General features: G+C 43.5%; 1 protein-coding gene, 1 long non-coding RNA gene and 1 pseudogene across 2 annotated transcripts in view; 2 read left to right on the top strand and 1 right to left on the bottom strand.

Moving 5' to 3' along the window:
• Nucleotides 1-1,901: 1,901 nt before the first annotated feature.
• Nucleotides 1,902-17,017, bottom strand: Snrpa1 (small nuclear ribonucleoprotein polypeptide A'). The gene is made up of 9 exons (XM_034485332.2): nucleotides 16,848-17,017; nucleotides 15,072-15,219; nucleotides 13,529-13,607; nucleotides 8,214-8,260; nucleotides 7,889-7,991; nucleotides 7,211-7,290; nucleotides 6,740-6,815; nucleotides 6,044-6,137; nucleotides 1,902-2,166 (listed from the first exon to the last, which is right to left on the bottom strand). Exons 1-9 carry the CDS (start codon nucleotides 16,927-16,929, stop codon nucleotides 2,108-2,110), a joined length of 768 nt encoding a protein of 255 aa, XP_034341223.1. The 5' UTR covers nucleotides 16,930-17,017; the 3' UTR covers nucleotides 1,902-2,107.
• LOC117694423 (large ribosomal subunit protein eL6 pseudogene) lies at nucleotides 2,721-3,674 on the top strand (annotated as a pseudogene).
• Nucleotides 16,432-25,757, top strand: part of LOC143442608 (uncharacterized) — a 24,866-nt gene continuing 15,540 nt past the window's right edge. Inside the window, exon 1 of the long non-coding RNA XR_013110908.1 lies at nucleotides 16,432-16,564. This is a non-coding gene — a long non-coding RNA (uncharacterized LOC143442608). The remainder of the gene's footprint in view (nucleotides 16,565-25,757) is intronic.

The raw sequence follows: 25,757 nt of genomic DNA, 5'->3' as shown, positions 1-25,757 counted from the left end.
CGTCCTCTTAGAGAACGAGTCCTCTGAACACTGAGCCATCTTTCCAGCACCAACTCCTGTGTGTGCACATAGATGTATGTGAGCACATGTAGAGAGATCAGTTCTATCCTGTGGATTCCAGAGGTCAAGCTTCAGCTAGTCAGTCTTGTTAATCATATCCATTAAGTCAAGCCTCAAAACGAGGGCATTTACCACTTATACAAATGCTAGAGAAAAATATTCAAGGTCAGGAGGTGTGGAGACACCTGTAACCTCAGCTGTTGGGATGTGGAAGTAGGATTAGGAGTTCAAGGCCAGTTTCCGCTATGTGGCTGGTTGAAGAACAGCCTGGACTATGTGAGACCATCTCAAATTAGCATCGTAATGTAGTCCCACCGACCAATTCTTGCAGGTGTGTGATGGTGATACACATTTCTGCTGTAACAGGACCAATATTAGCCTGAATGAAATTCATGCTCTACAAAACAATACATGAGAAATGTTAGGATCCAGGATAAACAAGGATTGAAGGTTCAAGTGACACAACCTCATCAGTTTTTTGGGTTCTGAGACACATAAGAAAGGAAACCTCACTTGCCTCTAGCCAGCTTTGCAAAGCCCTTGATTGGGACAATGGCATACATGATGCAATAGTGTCCTGTTTTTCTTACCTACACCAAATACTAAGCCATCTAGTGGCAATATGGTTTCAGTCCAGACTGATTAAATACATGCCCAGGCCAGAGTTTCAAAGTTAAGCTACTTTTAGTAAAAAATGTGCAGTTAGAAAGTCGTCAGTAACTTGTCATAACTGGTACTATTGACTAAGATGTAGTCTCATCCAGTAAGAGGACTCATAAATGAAGCAATGGAAAACAGAAACCTGTTTTTGCTTTGGTGATGGGGGTCTTGTAGTCTTAGGAAGACTGCCAGCAAGCCACACCCATAGCCAAAAGCAGCAAGTATTTTGTCTGTCTTATCAGCAACAGGGGTTGTGCATTAACAGAAGGGCTGTGGGAACAGTACAGGTAGCATCACTGGAGATGCTGAAAAGCAGACTCCAATCCAGCATGGGAGAGAACTGAATTTACGGCTGGGGCTCAGCAGAAGCCACTGTTCCTCCATTCTTCTCAACCAGATATTTGAGAGCCACAGTTCTTCTGTATCTTAGGCATCTGATGCTTCTACAAGAACAGTATGTTACCAGCGACCACCAAGAAGCGTCCAGAGACTATGTAACACACTTGTCACATTCAGAATCACCAAAAAAGTTTGAAAACTTTAACAAGGGCCTGGGAGGGTGGTTCAATTGGTAAGAATGCTTGCTATGCAAGCTTGAGTACCTGAGTTCAAATCCCTATAACCCAGGTAAAAAGCTGGGTCCCTTCTACACACATACCTGCAACCCAGTGCTGTGGGGTAGAGATAGGAGAACTGCTGGCTACGAATGAGAGGCCCAGTGGGAGACATTGTTCTCAAGACAACAAGGCAGAGCAGGGAAGCTGGGGCACTGGTATTTAACAACAACAAAATCTTTCCTAGATAAGGAATACAATAAAAAGCATAGATGCTGAGAAAAATGTGCCTTAACCTGCCCAATGAGAAACCACAACCTCTGTGTCTCTGTCCCACAGGCTGGAGGTTTGTTTTTGCTCATGCTATAGCACCAACAAACAAAAGTCTCATTTCCTATTTAAAAATTTTCGAATCATTATAAGTTGATCTGTGAGATGCTCATGTATGTCGATTAAAGAGGTCAAAGAACGGCTATTTGTCTAGTCTTAAAGCCTTCCTGCCTCTACCTTTATGAAGAATCTGTAAATTTCATGAGTGGGAATAATGTCTACTCAGGAACCCCATTCTCTCCAACTTCTAACGTAAACATCACCTTATACCTCCCTGCAAACACACAGCACACAATCTGGCAGTGCAGTAAGTTGCCTTTATTTTACCATTTGTAGAAAACTGACATTGCTATGTCAAGGTTCATATTAAAAAATTATCAGCAGTAGTTCTGAATATTCAGCAGAGCTGCAGATTCCACGTTGCTGATACAAGCAAGGCTGTTACTCCATGCTCAAGATACAAGACTTGTCCCAAGAGAGCTTATCAGAGCATCTGACAGAGCTCAGGACCCATTTGTGACTGTGTCATCTTCTATCTCTTCTTCACCCTCATCACTCGGCCCTGAAAAAAAAACACAGAACAAGTCATGTCAGTTTTGTATTATCTGTTTACTCTCCAGACATACACACTGATTGAACATGCACACACGGCTGTTAATTCTGTTCCACAATTTGTGGCAGATTTCTTCATTTGAATCTAGCCTGGTGATAGTGAGTTCCAGAACAGCCAGGGCTATGTACAGAAATCCTGTCTCAAACCACAAACACACACAGACACAGACACACACCAAAAAGTTTTGCCTTTTTCAAATGTTTAGGGAAACTACTGACAAGTCTGTCTATTATTTGGAAACAAACAGTATTATTCCAGATACAAGTTAGCCAGGCTCAGTTGGCTATACTGACAGCTTCTTAGAGACAGCTCACAAAGTGAAGTTGAAAATGTTTCTAAGCCGGGCGGTGGTGGCGCCCGCCTGTAATCCCAGCACTTGGGAGGCAGAGGCAGGCGGATTTCTGAGTTCGAGGCCAGCCTGGTCTACAGAGTGAGTTCCAGGACAGCCAGGGCTACACAGAGAAACCCTGTCTTGAAAAACCAAAAAAAAAAAAAAAAAAAAAAAAAAGTTTCTAGGGTCTTTCCCGTCTTGCAAGATGGCGGGTGAAAAGGCGGAGAAGCTGGATAAAAAGGAGAAGAAACCTGTGGCCAAGAAGGCTGCTGCCTCTGGTCCCCGCGCCGCCGGTGCAGCTAAAAAGGGTAAGCCTAAGGGTAAAAAAGTCAAGAAGGCGAAGCCCCATTGCAGCAGGAACCCTGTCCTGGTTAGAGGAATTGGCAGGTGTTCCCGATCAGCTATGTATTCCAGAAAGGCCTTGTACAAAAGGAAATATTCAGCTGCCAAGGCCAAGGTTGAAAAGAAGAAGAAAAAGGAGAAGGTCCTTGCTACTGTTACAAAAAACACTTGGTAGGGACAAGAACGGTGGCATCCGGGTGGTGAAGCTTCAGGAAATGCCTAGGTATTATCCTATGGAAGAGGTGCCTTGGAAGCTGCTGAGCCATGGTGGAGAGCCCTTCAGCCAGCCTGGGGAGGCTGCACTCCGGCGTCACTCCGGGACTGTCCTGATCATCCTCACCGGGCACCACAGGGGCAGGAGAGTGGTTTTCCTAAAGCAGCTGGGCAGTGGCTTGCTACTTGTGTCTGGACCTGTGGCTATCAACAGAGTTCCTCTGCGCAGAACGCACCAGAAGTTTGTCATCGCCACCTCTACAAAAGTTGATTATCGGCGAGGTTAAAATCCCCAAACACCTGACTGACGCTTACTTCAAGAAGAAGCAGCTGCGCAAGCCCAGGCATCAGGAGGGCGAGATCTTCGACACAGAGAAGGAGAAATACGAGATCACAGAGCAGCGAAAGGCTGATCAGAAAGCTGTGGACTCGCAGATTTTGCCAAAGATTAAAGCTGTTCCTCAGCTCCAGGGCTACCTGCGATCTCAGTTCTCCCTGACAAACGGGATGTATCCTCACAAACTGGTGTTCTAAATTGCTTACAACCTAATTAAACAGATTCATGTTAAAAGAGAGAGAGAGAGAGAGAGAGAGAGAGAGAGAGAGAGAGAGAGAGAGAGAGAGAGAGAAGAAAATGTTTCTAGGAACCCTTCCTGTTGTCACCTGCAGCCCACTACTCTACCGTGTACTCTGAATGTATCTTGCACCCATAACAGGCACTTGAATACTTAGAAAAGCTCCTTTACTGTGTTTTGTACGCCTTTCTAATGCTGAGTTGTTTCATGATTCATTAGCATTTCCACTGACTTCCCCAGAAATGTTTGTAACATTTTACCCGCAGACCTACATTTTCTTTAACTGTCTTTCCAGGAACAGCAAAGCCTGAACCCAAGGTCTCACGTGTGTTAGGTATTGCTCTACCAGATTTACATCCCCAGCCCAAGTTTCCCCAATTTCAATTTTTGCTTAAAATCTTCAGTTTTATCATTGGTAATAAACATTGTCAGGTGCTAAGGACTGAACTCAAGGACTTAAATATGGTATTTATTACTGGGCTCCATCTTCAGGACCACAAAAAAATCACTTTTTATTTCAATGATGAAATGGTATATATATACTTAATGGGAGTGGAACAGGGAAGAACAGAGCAAGTGCCCTCCCTTGGCCTTGCTGAGCACCAGCAGGTTTTACCACCACTGCAGACGCATCGAAATGGAAGAGCAAACATCTGGGAGTTACTACATAGATAATTTTACCTTGCATGTCCCCAGGGGCCCAGAGGCCACACAGTACCACAGTTCTTAAAAATATCTCATACACTCTCCCTGATATGTTTATAAAAAGATAAAGAGAAAGGGGAATACGATCTGGGGGGGTGAGGTATGGGGGAAGGGGATAGCTCAGCAGGCCCATAACAAGAGGTCGAATATAGAACAGAGTTTATTCAGGGCATGGGCAGGGGAGTTAAGAGGGTAGTAGAGGCAAAGAAAGGCAGACAGAGAGAGAATAGAGACGTAGAGACCTGCCATAAGCACATGGAGAGAAAGAGGGGAGAAGGGAATGGGGAGAGAGGGGAGAGGGGACAGAGTGGAAGCAAGAAGGCAAGAGAGGAACAAGAGAGAGACGAGGGGGGCAAGCAGCCCCTTTTATAGTGGGTCAGGCCTACCTGGCTATTGCCAGGTAACTATGTGGGTGGAGTTTAGACAGAATACTAACACTCCCTGAGGAGCAACTGACAAGTGATAGCTGCTGAAGAAGGAAGAGCCATTTTCTTCAGCAGGATACTCACTGGAAAGTTACCCTTGCTCCAGCAAACACCCCTACCCCATATTCATGCAAGCAACTGACTAAATTCAGTGGGTCACAAAAACTAAAAAAACCAAAACAGCTCAAAGATAATGATCCTTGGAAAGCTGTCAAGATAGGCATCCCAGGAATATTTATACCCAACTCTGTGCTATGTGTTTACTTTATTTGAATAGTGTATCTCTGGTGCTTAACATGCCGACACAAATTTGGTATTCAAACAATAGACTAGTTAACACCCAGCAAACACAGCAGTCCTTCCCCCCCCCCCCCACAACCCCTACAAACCTTTAATGACAGCACTTATCTGAAACTTAAAGATGCAGATATTTACCTTAAATGATGAAACCTGCCCAAGGACAGTACCAAGGCTCTTTATACAGCCCGTGCTGAACCACTGAATTATCATATACAGCAACACCTTGCTTTGCAGGGATTCTGTTCTAAAATTTTCATCACTGGAGATTTTGTTGTATTGTGACGATGAACATGACAGGGAGCACACTTACACAAACCTAAATGGTTGAGGCTATTAACCTACCTGGGGAAGGCAATTATTTTCCTAATCTATGAACCTAGACAACATGTCACTGTTCTCAATAATGCAAAGAGCTGAAAAAAAGGTAAGTACCCATGCATCTACACATATCTAAACTTACCCCGTGGGATCACTATTGTATATGCAGTGTATCAGTCCACCAAAATGTCCATTATATAGCATGTGACTCAGAAGCTCACAGTCACCTCTAGAGCTTCATTCTGTCCTTATGAAATATCTTGCTACAACGTGTAGAGACTGCGTAACATCCTAGTGGCTCAACAACGTGTAGAGAAGCATAAACATCCTAGTGGCTCAACTTTCTTTACTGACCCTCCCCGCCTCCTTCCTTTGTTTCCTTTTCTTTTCTTTTTTCTTTCTTTCTTTCTTTCTTTTTTTTTTTTAAAGGGTCTTATGTAGCCCAAGCTGGTCTCAAACTTGTTTTGTAGCCAAGAATGACCTTCACCTTCTGACCCTCTCGGCTTAACCTCCCAAATACGGGGGTTATGGGCCTCTATCATCATTCCAGTCAGATAGTACTGTGTAATCACTTTGAGTGTGATATTTTACAAGTTCAGACAAAACAGTTTTCCTACCTGATCTGCGCTCTCTGCCAGGTATCTGGCCAGACTGCAGCAAGCCCTTCAGCCTCTCAACTTCCGCCAGTGTCGATGCGTTTGCTATGGCATTCTAGAAAACACAGGAAACCAAGGATGGATGATAATGACAAGCATTACAGAAATCCCAAGCAACTTTCCCATAGAATGTCAACCACACAGTTCTGTGTCAGGGAAGGATTTCACTGGCACATTACAAATCAACCTAGAAAACAGGCTGTCAATTTTCATATTTAGGAGGAGATTAAGGTTCATGTAAAGGAGAAGCAATCATTTCACATGCCCTTTAAAAAGCTAAGTATCTGTCTGGAATCCTGTTACTGGAGACTTTAGGATTTCTACCTATATTCCAACCAGAATTGTCAGCCAGCAAATCTTGGAAAGCAAAGAAACTAAAGAAAACCCCAAGACTGCACACGAAGGTATTTAACTGCTCAAAGAAGTAAGTGGATCCTGGGGAATGGAGAAGTATACACATGCCTTCAACTACTTTATCTAATCATTTCAAATCGAAGTCTGGGCAAAGAAAGTTTTAAGGAAGTTTTTTCCTGAACTAGAAATAGCAGCATCCTAAGGACTATGGGAAGATGGGCTCTACAAGGCTCAGTACTAGGACACACCACTGTCAGCCCCAGCCTGGCTCTCTCCAGTCCCACAACCTGAACACACCCTCACCTTGATTGCTTCCACATCCCCTGCAGACGGCCCACCTTTCTTTTTGTCAGTTGGCAAACCAGCACCTGGATTAAAACTGGTGAGGGAGAACACAATCGTTACATTCTGATTGGTGCCAGCTGCTTCTCTTACTCTCAAAAGCTTTTGAAAGTAATTCAACCAGTGTAGTATCTTATCTTTGTTAACAAACTGATACAAGAACTCTCTCCTTCAGAAACACCACCCAATCCATCTTCCTACAGAGAAAGCAGGGTGTTTAACATCACAATTAAGATTGTAAACCGAAATATATGCTCTGCTAACCGGGAAGAAATTTCCCGTGATGTGCAGATCATGAATGGTCAGACACCACCATTGAAATGTAATACCACACTAAGCACAGTTTTGGGTTTAATTTTGTAGGAGGCAAGCTGTCAGACAGCCAGTGTTTCTGAAGGTGAAGTAGAGTTAAGTTGGATATCCGTCTCTTACGTTTTGCTCCTCCTGGCAATATCCTTTGCAAGCTGTGCACCCCGTTTGCCCTTGAACATTTTCTCTGCTTCCTGACGCTCCTACAGCAACACCACACACAGAGTTAATGGAAATAGGAACACCACATGCACTTAGATGCATTCCCCAGGAAACATGGAAGGGAATTCTCCAGAAGTACTCTGGGTTGGTAAGAACACCAAAAGCCAACTCTAAATCAGGAGACACAGTGGTCCAACATTCTTGGGCAAAGTTCTCAAAAAGATCCCCCTCCTAGTTTTAAAGAGGGACTTCCAAGAGACTAGAGAAGAATTAGCACTTTCAACATGGAAATACCATTCTAACAGGCAGAGCTGCTCACAGATGGATTATAGTGGGCTCCCTGTTGGAAATGCATCTAAGCAGACAACTCACTGTGTAGTTCCAACTACAAAGTTTGGCCAACTTTGGAATGGCCAACAAAGCCCTACCATAAACTACTGAGAGAACAAAACAAATGGAAAAAAAAAAAAAAAACACCCCACAAAAACTGTAACAAACAATCCTAACTAAATGCTTTCTTTCCCACAGATTAAGTTTCAAAGTAATAACAAAATCTACTTATTAAGCAAGTTTAAAAGAACCTGGCAATAAAAGTAGAGGACAACTCTGTACCGCCTCACAGCAGTGGGCAATACTCACTTTTAGTTTCACTTTCTGAAAGTCCAGTACTCTGACTTGTGGAACTTTATAAATCACATAAAGTCGATAATGCTTCTTATTGGTTACAGGGTTTCTGAGGATGCTGTAAGAAAAGGGACAGTTCCAGTCGGACTCGCCGAAGCAAATGTGAGGCAGGGGTCACCGGAAGGTACAGTGACTGTATTACAAATCAAGAGCCAGCAGGCGCTTGCTCTTCCCACTTTATTGTCAGGAGTCACACACCACCCAGGGAAGAGCTGCTCATCTGCAGCCTGAAGGTGCTATTTCAGGACTACAGTCACATCATCACAAGTAATCTCCATACCTTAGATATGTCAGTGATTTGAGAGATGCCAACGGGTCCAGGTCACCCTATAAAATAGTCACAGTAAGAATGGGGCTGATAGACATACTACTACTCAGATAGTTTGAAATGGCAAGTATCTTTGAAGCAAGTATCTACACTAGCTTTTATTTAGTTTTCATTGCTCTGGCATCTACTCCATTATTAATACAACAACTGCTTAAATATCTTCTACCTAATAAACTGATACGGTTTGGTAGTAACACCTGCTTCAACAGATTTTCTACAGCAATCTCAACATGGCTACTAAGCAGCGATTCAAAAATGAAACCAATGCCAACATCAACAACTTACTTGGAACAAGCTATTTACACAGCAACCTCAAGCCAAGATCTTGGTCTATTGTGGGGTTTTTGTTGTGTGAAACAGAATCTCCTATAGCCTGGGCTGGCCTGGTACTTGTGCAGCCTAGGATGGTCTTCAATCCTGATCCTCCCAAATGCTGGAATTATGGGTATATGCTGCCACACCTGGTGCAGAATGTCTTTTCTTGTTAGTGGCTTCAGAGAGTATATTTAGTATCTTTGAAAAGGTAGTTATCCTAGCCCACCTCTGCCCCATCTCTTCAAACATCTTCAAAGACAAGGTGAATAGTATAGTTCAAAAAATTATGGATGCCTATCATGGTGGCACATGTCTTTATCCCAGCACTCAGGAGGCAGAGATAGACAAATCTCAAGTGAGTTTGAGGCCAGCCTATTTATTCTATGTAGTGAGTTCAGGCCAGCCAGTGATATTCTCAGCTTTTCCAGAATTGTCCTGGAAACCATGATGAAACAAAAATAGCAATACTAAAAACCCATCATCAAAAGTTAGAATCAAACTAGACAAGTTCTAGACAATAGACAATAACTAGACAATAACTAGACAAGTTCTTTACTAGACATCTCAGAGTAGGAATAGTTAGGGATACCAGCTACAGGACTGGCAGTGTTTGTGAAGGCAGGAAGGCCATGAATAACCAGAGAACTCCGTAATAACCAATAGATGCTCAGTTTGAGAAGTTACCCAAGGATCTGCATGTTCCAATAATAAGTACAGGGAGATCCAGATAGGGTGTGTGATGGGGCTATAGCAAATGTGGGTCCTCAGGCTTGTCGTCTCTTCTCCCATTTGAGGCAAAGTCTTACTATATATATCGCAATGGTTTGTATATGCTTGGTCTAGGGGGTGGTGCTATTAGAAGATGTGGCCCTGTTGGAGTAGGTGTGTCACTGTGGGTATGGTCCTTAAGACCCTCACCCTAGCTGCCTGGAAGTCAGTCTTCCACTAGCAGCTTTCAGATGAAGATGTAGAACTCTCAGTTCCTCCTGTACCATGCCTGGCTGGATGCTACCATGCTCCCACCTTAATGATACTGGACTGAACCTCTGAACCTGTAAGCTAGCCCCAATTAAATGTTATATTCATAAGAGTTGACTGGTCATGTTGTCTGTTCACAGCAGTAAAACCCTAACTAAGATACACACACACACACACACACACACACACACACACACAAATAAATAAAAATAAATAATCCTGGGTGGTCAAACTGTGTCCCTTCCAGGACAAATTCCTACACTAAAATCTTGGAAGAGACCTAAATTAAGTAATTCAAGAGGGAAATAGCACAGATGAAAGCAGGAGAACTCACTTCTACAGCATACACACCAAAACTGGAAGGATTGTAAAAAAGCAATAACAGAGAACAGAGTTCTCAGAAAGCAAGCAGTCATCTTTACATGTTCAAAGGGAGTACTAGAGCTTGAAAACTGGCCTACTGAGCAAAAGGAATCCAAAAGGAATAAAAAAACTAAGTGTCTGTTTTACTTATACACACACACACACACTACAGAACACAATGACAGCATGACAACCTGGTTAAGAAAAAGAATACTGTTGCTCAGTAGTAGGGGAGGCAAGCTTTCCCAGTATCTGAAAGGTCCTAGATAATTTTTGATTCTACAATGTATCACCAGAGACACTGATTCTAGAAAGACCACCTGCTAGGACTCCCTACACCCCAGCTGTGATGGTAGAGGTGCCCTGGCTCACACCTGCAATCCCAGCATTTGAAAGATTAAATCAGGAAGACATAGTGAGTTAAAACCAGCATAGGTTACATACGGAGTTCAAAGTCAGCCTGGGTGACACAGTTAAGGGACTACCTTAAAACACAATACAGGCTAATGGTTGATCGTAGACTGCCTACCAGAAATTTGATGGTAAGACCCTACTCGTGAAGCACACACTTTTGTCACTGGATATGAGAAATCAAGCGGGTACTGAGCAGGAGGCTTCCTCGCAGCAGGCTCGCTTTCATAGTATCAGAGGGTGCTATGCAGGCTGCTGGGGGAAGTCATCAGCAGTCTCACCCAGTTCCACGGGAAGAAAGGCATGCCCCGTACAATAAAGCTGGCTAAGAACCCATGGTTGGGGAGCTCATAGGCCCTAGGGGTGAATTACCATCACTATTTTGGTAAGTGTTCATACTAGCATCTCACTATTCTCTAAATATGTATCTATCCCAGAGATTAGTAGTACAGCTCTTGGACCTCATCAGAGAAGTTTCTTTGCGGAGTGGATGGTAGTTATTAAGAAACTCAAGACTGGCCAGAGCATAGAGAATACACTGGGGGGCTGAGCCACGATAGCACATCTATAGCATGCCTTTCTTCCACAGGCTCACAGTCTATTGAGGAGGAAGGGCAAATGAACAAACAGACAGTAAGAGCTAGAAGTGGGAAAAGCCAGGCCTTCCAGTATCTTCTGGACATGACAAGACCACTGCACTCATGAACTTACAGTGGCTGTGGTCATCTATACAAGACCAAGCCAGCCAACATGCCAGCACAGAAGATGGTAGGGAGCTCACAAACCTCTAGCTGGGAAACTTTTCACAGTTCAAGCAATTGGGGAAGGGAGAGTCAGTATTCTTTAAGGGTGTGGCTCTTGGTAGGTCAGCCATTCTCCTGTAATCGGCTCCATACCCCTGAGTATGTATAAGATCAGCACAAATAGGACTTAGTGGGTTTTAAAAAATTGGGGAGAGGGGGTTGGGCATGGTGGCTCAGGAGGCAGAGGCAGGAGAAACTCTATGAGTTCTAGAACTACAGAAAAGATCCCATCTCACCAAAAGAGGGAGGAAATGAAGTTGTGAGAAAGTGTGGGCAGATGGGAGAAACTGAAGGTAAATATGACCGAAACTCACTGTATACAGGTATTAAAATTTCAAAGAATAAAAACAGCAATGCAGTTAAAAGACAAACTTAACAGTGGATTTAAAAATCTTATCACTGGTGCTAGAGAGATGGCTTAGTGGGTAAGAGCACTTCTTGTTCTTGTAAAGAGCTGAGGTTTGACTCTTAGCACCCATATGGTGGCTTACAGGCATCCATAGCTCCAGTTTTAGGGGGCCTGATGCTCTTTTGAGCTGCATGGGTGCCAGGCATACACGTGGTACACATACATATATGCAGGCCATACACTCACACACATAAATCTAACAACTGGGGCTAGAGAGATGGATCAGCGGTTAAGGGCTGCTCTTCCAGAGGACTGGGGTTCAATTCCCAGCACTCACATGACAGCTTACAATTGTCTGGGCTCTGACACCCTCACACAGACATGAATGCAGACAAAACATCAATGCACATTCAATGAAATTAAGCAAGTTATTAAAAAAATCTAAAACTTTAAAAAGAATCTTATTTGCAGTTTTTAAGAGACAACAAAGATGAAAGTTAGTTCTGGATAAAAAAATGATTTGTCATGGAAACAGTTAATCAAAAAGACCTTATTTGGGGTTTTATTATATTATATGACATAAACCTCAAGGTCAAACAGTGTTAACAGACAGGTCACAAAAAAAGTTAATCAAAAGGTTCAGTTCCCAGAAATACTAACAAATTTAAAACTTGTATGTATTAAGAGATCTAAAACTGACAAAACTCCAGATGGGCAATTGAATCTACTATCATGACATAAAATCTTAATATATCATTTTCAGTGCGTGTGTGTGTGTGTGTGTGTGTGTGTGTTAGGCTGGCTGCTTGAACTGCAACTAGAGCCACTATGCCCAGCTTGCTTGCTTGTTTGTACGGATCCTAGGGTTAGAACCCAGGTCCTCATGATAAGGGGGTAAGCACTTTAAACTACGTCATGGGATTCAGGCAATTTTACAACTTGCTAGTAACTACATTAATAAAGAGAAACAGGTAAAATGAAATCCAACACCTTATCTAAAATACCAATGCACTATAATATAAAAAGCCACTGAGAAAGTTAATAACTTCATTTGTTGGGGATTGGTTCTAATGCTTTGATTTAATGGAGAATCTGCCTGTCTAAACGCTGAAGGTTCTTGTCATCCCCAATTGGTTTTGACTGATCAATAAAGATGCCAGCAGCCAATGGCTGGGCAAAGAGAGATGGGGTAGGACCCTTAGGTTTGTGCAGGCTAGGACACGGGAGAAAGGAGAAGAGAGGAGAATCACCAGGTTTTGGAGGGAGACGGATCAGATTTAGAGCTGCAGAAGGAAAATCATCCAAAATGTAGGTGAGGAGTTCTGCCCCTGGAAAGGCTGCCCTTCGTGTCTTGGATAGCAAAGATAACAAGACGGCTGCCCAGAAGGATCAGGACAACAAAGACAGATCATAGATTTAGAGGGTGTTGAATCAGGATTACCCGAGGGAAATCTATGATACCAGGCAAATGCTTACAATAGCCCAGTCTTTGAGCTAGCCAAGGCATTTCAAAAATAAGCTAATGTGAGTGTCTTTCATTTTCAAATCCAAAGAGTTCCTGGGTGGGTGGCTGGAAGCTCCACCGCCAGGAGCACAAAGTGGACTAGCAAACTCACTGCTACACTCATTTTTAATACTGTCTGGCATGTATTTTACAGTTTTGCCCAATTCACTTAAGAACTGAGATTAGAGTACCACACTGAATACTGCAACTCTGCAAACATGGGAGTTTATCCATGGAAGGGGAAGAGAGTTTCAACAGAACATCAGAAGCACTAATGATAGTGACTGGCAAACTAGATTGCACCTAATGGGAAATCCTACCAAGACACCCAGCAGAATCAAAAATCAAAAGGCAGACCTGAGTGGGCCAAAAGGTCTGGGGCATATAATCCAGATTTCTTGCCAATCCCCAGCACAAAAACTAACCAAACCACCACCAAACAAACAAACACACACTTAAATAGTAAAATTAGGAAAAAACTCAAAGAGGAAGCAGGAAGAATCCTTAATCTTGCCCCTTAAATAGTTTTCTCCATTCAACTTACCAGTTCCACTAGACTGTTGTTGGTGAGAATGAGTTCTGTCAGACAGGGAAGAGCCTGATCAAGTCCCTCACCTATACGGCTAAATAAAAATAGAGAGGCTCTCAGTGAAAACGAAAAATAAATAAGCTAACACTTCTCTGTCCATTCAAGTATTAACGCTTCAATGATAGAATCCTCTTCTCCCACATGCCATCTCAGGGAAAGTATTAAAGAAGGAGCCTTGTCTGAGGCACAGGGTCAGCGACAAGGATGGGATAACAAACCCATGTCTCCTGAGCTGCTTTCCACTGCCATGCTTTCCACTGCCAAGTGGGCTAGTGCAACCTAAGGAAAGGTGAGATTCTGGGGCAGGAAAAAAACTACTTAATCAATTTACAATTTCTCGTTCAGAAAACTTAAAAACCCAATAATTTTGCATTTAGAAAGCTGGTGTAAGACATTCATCAGAAGAAAATGTTTAATCATGAAAATGGCTTCTCCCTAAAAACACTACTCAGTGGTTTTATGCTGCACACCAACTGTGTGCTTAGCTCCTGTGGAATCCAGAAAAGGGCCTTGAATTCCCTGGAACTAGAGTTTCAAGCTGCCCTGCTGGTCTGAAAAAAGTAGCAGCCAGTCCTGTTATTAGTCCTATCTCCAGCCCCTGGGTCCTTTTCTGAATGAAAGCTTTGCCAGCAGAGCGATGGTAGCACACGCCTTTGATCCTAGCACTCAGGAGGCAAAGGGAAGCAGAAATCCAAGTTTGAGGCCAGGCTGGTCTACAGAGTGAACTCCAGGACAGCCAAGGCTCACAGAGAAACCCTGGCTCAAACAAATATGATCTTAATTTCACAGAATTATTGTAGAAACCAACTACAAAATCAAAAGCCAGTAGAATGGATGAAGTATAGGTACTCAGGGAAAAATAATTTTATTTCATAAAAAGATTTTTATTGTGACAGGGTCTCACTATGTAGCCCTGGCTGGAATTTGCTGTTGACAAGGATATCTTGAACTCAGAGAGATCAGCCTCCTCAGACTCCAGAGTATTAGGATTAAAGGCAGGCACCGTTCCACACAGCCTTTATAAATCTTTTTATTATGGTGATGGTGCTGTTGATGACTGCTCTAGGATCTGAAATGTTGACAAAGCACAGCGTTGCAAATTCAAAGTTTAGTATCAGTTACAAATATCACAGCTTTCTGAAGAGTAGCAAGTAAGGTCAGACCAATGCCCAAGTTAATGTCCAATCTCTTAGGAAAAGTGCTCTCTTCATTTCTCCCCTTAAGAGACATGGAAAGGCTGGAGAGGTGGCTCGGCAACATAGAGCTCTGGCTGATGTTCCAGAGAACCCAGATTCTATTCCTATGCTTGGAGCAGCTCAGGACTATCTGTAAACCAGCTCCAGAGAAGTCAATGCCCTCCTCTGGCCTCCAAAGCCACTAGGATTGTGTGTGGTACCTGCAGGCAAAACACTAATACACATTTTTTAAAAAGTCATCTTGGGGGCACATTAGAACACTTATTTAAAGGAAGAAAGTATTCTTACTGGCAGACACTCACCAAATTCTGTTGTTGTTCACTAATAATGTTTTCAGTCTTCTCAATAAAGGGAAACCGTCCAGTTTCCTGATCTCATTGTCAGAAAAATCAATAGCATCAAACTGGTCTAAGGTGGCACCTAGATTTTCAATAACAGGAATTTTATATCCTGTAGAGAGGGGGAAATACAACAAATATTAATATAAATGAAAAGTCCTGAAAATCATAGGAATATTGGGTGGAATTTGGCTCAAAGCTTTCATTCAGGAAGTATTAGCCTGCCACTAGTGCCATGCCAAGCACTGAACAAAAACAAATGACAAACGAGTTACGGGAGTCCCTAGTGCTACGAAGCTTGTAGTCTTGAAGAGTCTGAAGGCAAGAAGAAGAGATGGGCATTATTTACTAGCATTGGTGCCCATAGTTTATTAAGAATGTCTATGAGGTACTCACACTGTTCTAAGGCCTTAGCTTTATTAGGCTCCGTGACAGAAAGTAACACTTGAAACTGCTTACTGTTGATGCCTATGTCTTGTTCAGACACTGGTGACAGGTATTCTCAATCTTTCATATAACTTATCAGTGTAGCCTCATGGTATCCTGACTCACCCTCCTCCCCTACCATCTCCAATTCAGAGCTGAAAATGGCTTATAAATTAACCACAAATCACAGTGAGCACCCCCTTGATTGTCTAATGGGCATCATCATTGAGCTAGGCACTGTAGGAAGAAAAGGAATGAAGTACACAACTGTTGTGTTGGAAGTCGTGAAGGGGAGTGCAATAAAAAAATGTGGTACCAGAATAAGCATTCTCAAGATTGCATGGTTTTCAGAGATACAGCAGAGACCAAAACTGTGCCAAGAAAGTGAAAGGATACAGAAGCTCCTGAACTGGACTTTCTCTGAGAAAGTTAATTTCAACAAACAAAAGCACTAGTATTTCCCATAGGCACTAAGAAACTGTCGAAAATGGCATTATATAGTGTCCTGAGACTGTGGTTGCCTCAGGTCACAGACTATAATCTTAACCCCTTTCAAGGCCATCTCCTGAATAGTTAAGGATTACACTCTCAATTCTATGTTTTAAAAATCAAGTGCTACTGTTGTCAGAACTGAGCAGGTGAGCTCCACCACTCCACACATTAAGTGACCATTAAGCATTGGTCAAACAGCTCAATCTTGAAAACACCTTTATAAAAATCGGATCTGACTCAGTAGCGCGAGTGCTTGCCTAACAGGCATAAAACCCTGGGTTCATCCGAAGCACCATATAAACGTGGTGCACGAATTTAAACCCGGCACCCAGGAAGTGGAGGCAAGAGGGTCCGAAGTTCGATATAATCCTTAACTATATAACGGTTTGAAGTCAGCTCGGAATACACGAGACGTTGTCTCAAAACCAAATGAACAAAACCAAACGGGAATTACTGGGACAATTAAGGACATTTTGGTACATATCCAACCTCACTTGCCATATCAACGCATTTGCTAAAAACCAGCCGAGCGCCGTCCGGTACGTAGCATTCTCTATTTCTTTAGTCCTCAAATAGTTAAGGCTACTCAAACTCGGAGCAAAGCCTAATGACTACGGACCGGGGAAGGAACAGAGGCGCCGTGTTCGCTAGCAGGAGCGCGGCTAACAGCCCCAAAGGGCCCTGCGGGACCATCCATCGGAGGCACCCCAGGCCCAGATGGAGGCCCGCGGGCCAGGCTCCAGCCTCCGCGCACGCGGCGGGGCCGGCTTCTCGCGGCCGCGCGCCGGGGCCGGGACACAGCCTGCGCTCCGTCTAACTCACCGCGGAGGTCCAGCTCACGGTCCCGCACAGCATTGGTGTACTGCGCCGCCTGCTCGATCAGCTCCGCCGTCAGCTTCACCATCCTGTCGCAGCCCGTGTATCCTCACCTCGGAAACCGGCCTGTGCCTCCCGCCAGTGTCGTATCCCAGAGTGCACCGCGCCTCACCCCCAGACAGCACCAATCAGAGCCCCGCGCAGCTCGACCGCCAGGCTAGAGCAATCGAAGATGTAGCCCCGTGTCTTTGCTCCTGGGTTCTGGGCTTGAGCGTGCCTGAGAGTATGGGGAGCCCAGTTCCAGGTTTTTGTATCCAAAAGATAAGAACACGCGGGAGATACGTCAGTGAACCTCAAGGGAGGATTAGTTGAGACTACCCTCTCTTCTCCACCCAAGAAGGGGCGGAGACTATGAAGTCCTGCAAGTCTTGGCTTGGGCTTCCGCAGATAAGGGTCAGGACCAGTAAAGCTTGAGGGTGGACTTGTGGCCTATAGTCATTTAGGTATTCATACCTAAGGGCTGGTCAGATGACTTAAAGGTTAAGAGCACTTGCTACTTTTGCAACGGACTTGAGTTGGCTGGCATTCCAGTACCCATCTGGACACCTGACAACTGCTTGTAACTCTAGCTTCAGGCGATTCACCATCCATTTCCAGCCTCCTCGGACAGCCACAATTGCAAACACACACACATGCATGCATGCATGCATACATACATACAATAAACCATACATACAAACAAATAAAATAAACCATAAGTGATATTCACATTGAAGGCTAGGCATGGTGGAGAATGCCTTTAATCCCAGCAGTTTGGAGACAGATGGAGGTGGATCTCGGAGATTGAGGCCATCTTGGTCTACAGAGCCAGTTCCAGAACAACCAGGAATACACAGAGAAACCCTGTCTCAAGCAACCAACCAACCAAAAAAAAAAAAAAAAAAAAATTCATATAAAGTGCAGGAGAATACACACATCAGTAATTGACATTTGATGAGTGCCCCACAGTGAACACAATATACCTGGAGAGCTTTGGCCTTTCTCCCCCCAAGGCTTAATCTCACAAATTTGTGTGATTATTTTTTATTATAGCTTATTAATTAATGTACATGCCCACCTGTGTATGGGTGCAGGGGAGGCTTCAGCCTAAAATTCCCTGGAGCTGGCCATCGTGATCCTGTGGACATGTGTGTTAGAAGTTAAACCCTGGTCCTCTTCAAGAGCAGAAAACACTCTTAAAACCACTTTTTAAAATGATTTGTACAACTCTGTGGTTTTGTGCGCAGGAGTACAGATACCCACGAAAGGCCAGAGGTGCCAGATACTCTGAAACTGGAGTTACAAGTGGTTGCTGGGATCTGAACTCTGGTCCTCTGAAAGAGCTGTATGTGATCTCTTGCCTGCTGAGTCACAGGATGACTGACCTGAGGGTGAACTTGAACAGCTCACTCTCCTGCCTCCACCTCCATGTGCTAGGATTATTGGAGTGAGTTTATGCAGTGGTGATCCCTTCAGCCCTGAGCCATTAACTCCAACTGAGGCTGCACCTTCACCAATGACTATCCCTGGCTTCTCACAGTGCCAAGCCTCAGCTGCTCTTCATGACCCCTTCATGCCTTCAAAACTAGTACCACCTGGGTGATTCTTACAAGTTACCAAGTCCAGCTGCAGCATAAGGTGTAACTTTGGCTCTCTGGAATACACCTTCTTTGTGCTCTCAGAACACATTTCCCTGAAGATTTCACCTCAGTGATACTGGTCTCTTCTTAATCACTGCTAATTACTTAGCTCCAGCTAACTAGCATCAATTGTCTCAGTAGTCCCTTCTATTCTTGACTCTAAAGCCAGAGCCACATGGCAAAAGCTGCCAAGTTCTGCTGCTTGTTGGGGCTGGAAACATGGCCCCCTTCTATTACATTATTACCAACTTTCTGTTTTCCAACTCCTTCGCTGCCTAAGCTTGGCTGTCCTGGATCTTGCTCTGTAGATTGGCCTTGAACTCAAAGAGATATACATGACTCTGCCTTCTGAATGCTGGGATTAAAAGTGTGTCGCACTGTGACTGGACCTAAGCTCTTCATGGGGACTATACTGCAAGATCCAGATCAAAGGCTTGTGTCATCCCATGTCAATTTGACACATAATCATATCTCCTTATATCCCAGTGAAAATAACCAGGTCATAATAATATAACTATCTGTTGTTCAACTGCAAACACACAAACAATAAATTTAGCTGGGTGGGACCTGGCCCTGAAATTACCACTCTCTGGACCTATTGATCTCCTTCACCACAAGATCTAGCTTCATTGTGCTTCTGGTGCCATTTTAATACTTGAACCATATATTTTGTATTTTTCCTTTCTAAGCTTGCCACACGTGACCAAAACTCTCTTTATGAGAGTAAACCAGAGGACAAAGTCTATGTTGGACTTTTCTGAGACTTCTTTTTTCTTATCCTTTTTACTCTTTACCTTGGCCTCAAGTAGACTCTTCAGACAAGGGCAAAAAGCAGCAACATTCTTCACCAAAACATCATAAGAACAATCTCCAGAGTTCAAATCACCCTCAGTATCAACATTCCTATTAGAATGGCCCATTAAGCCCCACTTAAAGCATTTCACTGTTTCCAAAGTCTCCAAATCCACATTCCTCCAAACAAAAACATGGTCAGGCCTATCACAGCAATGAAGTCCCTGGTACCAACTTCTGACTTAGTTATGGTTTCCATTGTTATGAAGAGACAGCATGAGCATGGTTACTCTTACAAAGGACAACCTTTAATTGGGGCTGGATTACAGGTTCAGTGGTTCAGTCCATTATCATCATGGCAAGAAACATATGGCACCGTCCAGGCAGACATGGGGCTGGAGGAACTGAGAGGTTTGTATCTTATTTCAAAGGCAAAAAGGAGAAGACTGTCTTCAGGCAGTTAGAAAGAGAGTCTCAAGCCCACTCCCACAGTGACACACTTTCTCTAACAAGGCTGCACCTCCTAATAGTGCCATTCACTGGGCCAAGCATTTTCAAATCACCACATTTTGAGATTCAAGATCTTGGATTTAGACTTTATCTTAGAGAACCCGACCTAAGACCTAAAGTTGAACTCCAGTTAACTAACAAGCCAGCATCTAGCATCAGTTCCCAGGTTACTCCCAAACAAGACCAGTTCCCAGGATACCCTCCCTAAAAAAGCCTGTCCCTGGCACTTCACTCCCTAAAAACCACCAATCAGGAGGAAAGCAGAAGTTAAGTTTATGGTTTGGCACCAGCCAATTGTGTTAAAAGACAACAAAATTCCCTAACAGCTCCCTAATCAGATGTGTGCTGGAGCAGAAACCCCCTCACTTGCTCAACATTTTCTATGAAACCTTGCCCTGCTGAGAGCTTGGGCTTCACCCTCCCGTTCTGCTGCATCAGAGACAGTGGAGTGGCCCAAGCTCGAGCTTGTAATAAAGACCCTAGAGTGATTACATGAGAATCAGCTCTTTGGTGGTCTTTTGGGGTTCATGAAATGGGCACAACAATATGTGGGTTTTGTCTTTTTAAAAAAAAAAAAATGCTGTACGCCTGTGCTTTAGTTTGGTTTAAGAAGCATGAGCTCACTCTTGGTTGCCAGCTAATAAAAGGACTTAGATACTCCTAATTGGCTCAGTTAGTGTGGTTGTCAATAACTATCTTATGTGAACCATTTCACCACCATACCCAGTTAATCATTGATTTATTTGTGTGTGTGCGTGTACGTGTGTGTGTGTTAAATACACATGTATTTGTGGGTGCACCTACCTGTGGGCATCTGAAGGATAGAGAAGGAAGGAGCTGTCTCTCATTGAACCTAGAGGTAGGCTGGCAGCAAGTAAAGTCCCAGTGATTCTCCTGTGCCAGTGTCTATTTTATTTAGCACTGGGGCTGTAGGTCCACACTACCACACCTGATTTTTATGTGGGTCTTGGGGACTTGAACTCAGGTTCTCAAGCCTGTGCACCAAGCACTCTTAATTCTTAATTGCTGACCCATTTCCTAGCCCTTGGTTTTTGGTTTTGATATATCATGTAGTATGCTTTTTGCCTGATAAAATGATGGAATGCTTTGCTTTGTTTTTTGGTTAGGATATACACCATCATGTTGGTTAGCATGTAGGAAGTCATGGCTGTAGGCATCTGAGACAGCTGTCACATTGTTTCTACAGTTGGGAAGCAGAGAGAAATGAATTCTGTATACAGATAATTCTCTCTCTCTCTCTCTCTCTCTCTCTCTCTCTCTCTCTCTCTCTCTCTTTTCATTTGACCTGGATATTAGCTCTTGGGAGGGTATTACCTTTATCCAGGGTGGATTTTTTTTTCAGTTAAACTTATCTGGAAATGTTCCCCAAGATACAACTAAAGGAAGCTTCACTAATGCAGTGTTTCTGGAATCAATATAGGAAGGAAGTGACTAAAATATACGTTTCCCCTAATTGTGGTGGTTTGAATAGATATGCCCCCCATAGACTCAAGTGTTTGAATGCTTGGTCCATATGGAGAGGCACAAATAGGAAGTGTGGCCTTGTTGGAGGAAGTGTGTCATGGGGGGGGGGGGCTGGCTCAAGGGGCTTCAGAAGAAATTTAGTATGTGCCAGAGAGACTGTTCTTGTGATATTTTGGTGAAGAATGTGGCTGCTATTTGCCCTTATCTGAAAAGTCTGCCTGAGGCTAGAGTGAAGAGTTTTGGATTAATTCTGTTGGCAAAAGAAATCTGACAACAGCCTAGTTTAGGCTGTCTTGTGTGGTTATTAATGTGCACTTTTATGCAAATCTATAATGAAAAAGGAGCAAGCTGAGCAAGAAAAAAATACAGTATGTTCGGTGTGAGGAGAAAAGAAACACCTAGAAATGGAATGAGGCTAAGTCCTGCAGTCAAGGAGACAAAAAGATGGAAGAAAAGCCTGGTGTCAAATGGAATAAAGGAAGTGGCAGGGCAAGACCCCACCCAGCTAAGCTTCCAGCTTGTGAAAAGGAATTAAAGAAAAGGGAAAGGGAAATAACAGAAAGCCCAGGGCCAACTGTGGAGGTTCGTAGCTTTGATCTCAGCCCTCAGAAGGCAGACTCTGGTGGATCCCTGAGTTTGAGGCCAGCCTGGTCTACAGAGTGAGTTTGTGGACAGCCAAACTTAAGCAGTGAATGAACCCATCAAAATTAGAAACCTGGTGAAGATGTAATTGAATGAGGGGAAATGCTCTAGCCCCAGCAGAACAACTAGTGGCACTATCCGGAGGTGTGGCCTTGTTGGAGGAGGTGTGTCACTGTAGGGCCAGGCTTTAAGATCTATGATCAAGCTATGCCCACTATGGTACACAGTCTCCCCCCTATTGCCTGTGAATTAAGATGGAGAATTCTCAGCTCCTTCTCCAGCACCATGACTGCCTGCCTGCGGCCACGTTTCCTGCCATGACAATAAGGAACTAAAGCTGTGGAACTGTAAGCCAGCCCCAGTGAAATATTTTCCTTTATAATAGTTGCTGGGGTCACAGCAATAAAACCCTAACTAAGACACCATCTGAAAATCAAGTTAATACCATAGTTGAAGGCCATTCTTTTCTTCTAGCTCTCCGAAGCCACTCTTGTCAAAACCAAGTGTCCAAACTCATGATGGTCTGCGTTTGGACTAGCCATTCTGTTCTATGGGATTACGTGCATACTATCATACTGCTTTAATAATACATACTTTCTAAAAAAAAAAAAAACCTTTGAACTTCACTTTTTCTCACCACCTTGGTTATTCTTGTTCTTTATAGCTTTAAAATTTAAATCTTAGCTACATCTTATATCTAAAAAGAGTCTTTGGAGATGAGATAGGGAGGAGAATGAGGATGGGTTGGGACGGGAATCAGGTGGAGGGAAAGCCAAGGAGAGAGGGCTGGGAGAGTGAAGGACAATCAGGAGTGAGTGGGGTGGGGTGGGGGCATTTCTAGGATGAGCCAGAGATGTAGGATGGGAGTCTGGGGAGTCTATGAAAGTGACCCTAGTTGAGACTCTTAGTGGTGAGGGATATGGAACCTGAAGTGGCCACCTCCTGTAGACAGGCAGGATGTCTAGTGGAGGGATAAGAACACCAAGCCACCCACAAAATCTCCTACCCAAAATTTGTCCTGACTGCAAGAAATCCAGGGACCAAGATGGAGTAGAGACTGAGGGAATGGCCAACCAATAACTAATTCAACTTGAGACCCATCCCATGGGCAAGACCTAATCCCTGACACTATCAATAATACTGTTAGGCTTGCAGACAGGAGCCTAGCATAACTGTCCCCCGAGAGGCTCCCACTCAGCAGATGACCAAACATTAGACAGAGCTCAAGGAATCTTCTGGAAGAATTGGGAAGAAGGATTGAGGGATTCAGAGTGGATAGAGACTCCAAAGAAGACCAATAGAGTCAACTAACTTGGACCCTTGGGGGTCTCCCAGAGACTGAACCAAAGAACATACATGGGCTGGACCTAGCCACCCCCCCCCCTGCCACATTATGTAGCAGGTGTGCAGCCTGGTCTTCCAACAACTGGAGCAGGGATTGTCCTTGACTCTCTAGCTGCTGGTGGATCCTGTTCCCCTAACTGGGCTGTCTTGTCTGGCCTTAGTGGGAGAGGAAGTGCCTAGTCCTGCAGTGACTTGATGTACCAGGTGGGATTGTTGGTACCTGGGGGGTTGGGGGCTTCCCTTATCAGAGAAGAAGGGGAAGGGGGACTGGGAGGAGGAGCTATGTGAAAGGGGGGCTGGGAGGAGGGCTCTGTGATCAGGATATAAAGTGAATAAATAAATAAATTAATAAATAAAAAGTGCCTTCTAAAGTGTTTGAGGGAATCATGGACATTATTTCAGAAAATTACCCTCGCGTTGGTCAGGAAAATATTTTTGTGTTATATAACTTTTTATAATTTTTCTTCATTCAAAAATTACACAAAACAAATAACGACCCCCCCCCCCAACACACAAATATCCCAAACAACTATCAACATTCCAAGTTTTCTTACTTCCAGAATAAACCACTAGGTGGAGCCCTTGGACTAGAGAGCTGTTTTTTAAGAGTTAGAAAGACCCAGAAGTTGGGTAGATAGATATGGGAGGTGGGAGGGGGGTGTAGGGAGGTTGGAGGGGGGTGTAGGGAGGTGGGAGGGTGAAGGGCAGAGGGTTCTGAGAGGAGGTGAGGGACACAAGAGAACATGAAAATACACCATTTGAAATTCTCAAAAAGTAAGTTTAAAAAAAGATGTAGGATTATTTCTCTACTTTAAAAAGGGAAACTGGGACAAGCCCTTTGGGGGGTCCCAGAAGAACAGAACACTGGACACAGTTATTTACACTGTTAGAACTTGGCTTTGCTTCTGATTGTGCACTGGTTCTTTCTTTTTGAATAAGAAAGTATTTAATTTATTTTTGATTTTATAGAAGCCCACAGTTGAGAGTATCGAGCTTTTTACAAGAAATTTGGGAGCTTTATAGAAACTTTGGATTTTAAAAGAGACTGAACCTTAAAAAAAAAAGAATTATTTATTTATTTAATGTATATGAGTACACTGTACCTGTCTTTGGACATAGCAAAAGAGGGCATCAGATCCCATTATAGATGGTTGTGAGCCACTATATGGTTGCTGGGAATTAAACTCAGGACCTGTGGAAGAGCAGTCAGTGCTCTTAACCTCTGAGTTATCTCTCCAGCCCCGAGGCTGAACTTTGAAAGTGTTCGAATTTATAAAGACTGTGGGACTTTTAAAGTCTGCGATATGTTTTATACTATAATATTAATATGAGATCTTAGAGATAACAAGAGAGGAAGTGTTATGTTTACTAAGCTATTGATATGTTTGTGTGTCAAGTTGATAAGGAATCAGTTGTGCTGGCTAGCCTAGTTTTGACACAAGCTAGAGTCATCTGAGAGGAGAGAACTTCAATTGAGGAAATTCTTCCATAAGATCTGGCATTTTCTTAATTAATGACTGATGTAGGAGGGTCCAGTTCATTGTGGGTAGGGGCATCTCTGGGCTGATGGCCCTGTATTCTATAAAATTTCAGTTGAAAAAGCAAAGAGCAAGCCAGTAAATAGCAATTTTCCAGGGTCTCTGAATCAGATTTTGCTGCAGATTCGTACCCTGATTGAGTTCTTGTCCTGACTTCCTCCGATGATAAATAGTGATGTGAAAGTGTAGGCAAAATAAGCCTGTTCCTCCCCCAAGTTGTTTGGTCATGGTGTTTTATCACAGCATCAGTCATTCTGACTAAAACAGAAATTGTTACCAGGAGTAGGGTGTCTCACTCTAGCAAACAAATGGGTGACATCAAACCATAAGTGGGTTATGATATCCTTACGACTTTTCAAACATTTTTCTTTTTAAATTACATTTACTGTAGCTAAGCCTTCTCAGTCTGAGCACACTGGAATTTTAGGCTGCAGACTTCTTAGTTGCCAAGCCTTTGTGCACACTATAGGGAGCTTAGTAGCTAGCATCCCTGTCTTCTACCTGATAGATGGGAATGGCACTTTCCAGAAACATTTGTAGACGTTGCTGAAGATCCTCTGGAAAAGCAAACAGACCTGGTTGAGAACTTCTCTTTTAGGTAATAAGACATTCTTGGCTCTTGTCACTTTGGTTCTTATAATAAAAGGCTCCAGAAGAATGCCAAGAGATGTCTAGTTACACTTAGTGTAGATAGTCTATGTGGTGGTTTAAATGAGAATGGCCTCTGTAGGCTCAGATGTTTGCTTGGTCCCCAGTTAATAGAACTTTTTGGGAAGGATTAGGAGGCATGGCTTTGTTGGAAGAGGTATGTCACAGGTGTGAGCTTTGGGGCATGCTCTCTGTCTCTCTTTATCTCTCTGACTCTCTCTTTCTCTTTCTCTGTCTATATAGATCAAGACATAAGCTCTTAACTGCTGCTCCAACAC

This window comes from Arvicanthis niloticus, chromosome 1 (assembly GCF_011762505.2).
Source record: "Arvicanthis niloticus isolate mArvNil1 chromosome 1, mArvNil1.pat.X, whole genome shotgun sequence".
Lineage (NCBI taxonomy): Eukaryota > Metazoa > Chordata > Mammalia > Rodentia > Muridae > Arvicanthis > Arvicanthis niloticus.
This window is presented reverse-complemented; position numbering and strand designations above follow the sequence as displayed.